The 841-nt window shown below is 68.1% G+C and overlaps 1 protein-coding gene across 1 annotated transcript in view; it reads left to right on the top strand.

Moving 5' to 3' along the window:
* The window catches only part of SPSB3 (splA/ryanodine receptor domain and SOCS box containing 3), a 6,252-nt gene that overhangs the window by 4,537 nt on the left and 874 nt on the right, over positions 1 to 841 (top strand). The window contains exons 4-6 of the mRNA XM_006146380.1: positions 150 to 337; positions 407 to 509; positions 593 to 718. Of these exons, the coding sequence (XP_006146442.1) occupies positions 150 to 337; positions 407 to 509; positions 593 to 718 (417 nt within the window). The remainder of the gene's footprint in view (positions 1 to 149; positions 338 to 406; positions 510 to 592; positions 719 to 841) is intronic.

Raw genomic sequence — 841 nt, 5'->3', positions numbered from 1 at the left:
TGTGGGGGCGGCGGGTGCGGCAGAGCTGGCGGGGCGGGGAGGGGGACGAGTGTGAGCGCTGTGTGTGTGCAGCAGAGCTGGTGGGCTGGGCGGGCTGGGCCCATCGGGCCTCTGAGAGCTGCCCCAGCCTGGGCTTCTGCTTGTTGCAGGCTTCGACTGGGTCTGGGATGACCTGAATAAGTCGTCTGCCACCCTGCTGAGCTGTGACAACCGCAAGGTCAGCTTCCACGTGGAGTACAGCTGCGGCACGGCGGCCATCCGTGGCACCAAGGAGCTGGGGGAGGGCCAGCACTTCTGGGAGATCAAGATGACCTCCCCGGTCTACGGCACCGACATGGTAAGTGCCGTGGCTCCCACAGGCTCGGGGGGCCCCGGCAGGGCGCTCTGGCCAGCATGGTGTTCCTAGATGGTGGGCATCGGGACGTCGGACGTGGACCTGGACAAGTACCAGCACACGTTCTGCAGCCTGCTCGGCAGGGACGAGGACAGCTGGGGCCTCTCCTACACGGGTGTGTGCACTGCGCTGGGGTGGGGCGGGGCAGGGTGGCAGGCAAGGCTGCTCCTGGGCTCACCCTACCCTGGCCGCTCCCAGGGCTCCTCCACCACAAGGGCGACAAGACGAGCTTCTCCTCGAGGTTCGGCCAGGGTTCCATCATCGGCCTGCACCTGGACACCTGGCACGGCACGCTGACCTTCTTCAAGAACCGTGCGTGCATAGGTGAGGGCAGCACTGCAGGGTGTGGGTGCTGGGGGCCCTGCAGGAGGGGACCAGGCTGGCGGCTCCGGGGGCCTGCCCACAGCTGGGGCCCCAGAGGGTGGGACAGCGTGTGGCGGCTCCCGA

The sequence above is a fragment of the Tupaia chinensis genome, unplaced genomic scaffold (assembly GCF_000334495.1).
Source record: "Tupaia chinensis unplaced genomic scaffold, TupChi_1.0 Scaffold000178_1, whole genome shotgun sequence".
Taxonomy (NCBI): Eukaryota; Metazoa; Chordata; class Mammalia; order Scandentia; family Tupaiidae; genus Tupaia; species Tupaia belangeri.
Note: the sequence above shows the minus strand (reverse complement) of the source record. Positions and strands in the feature narration are given on the sequence as shown.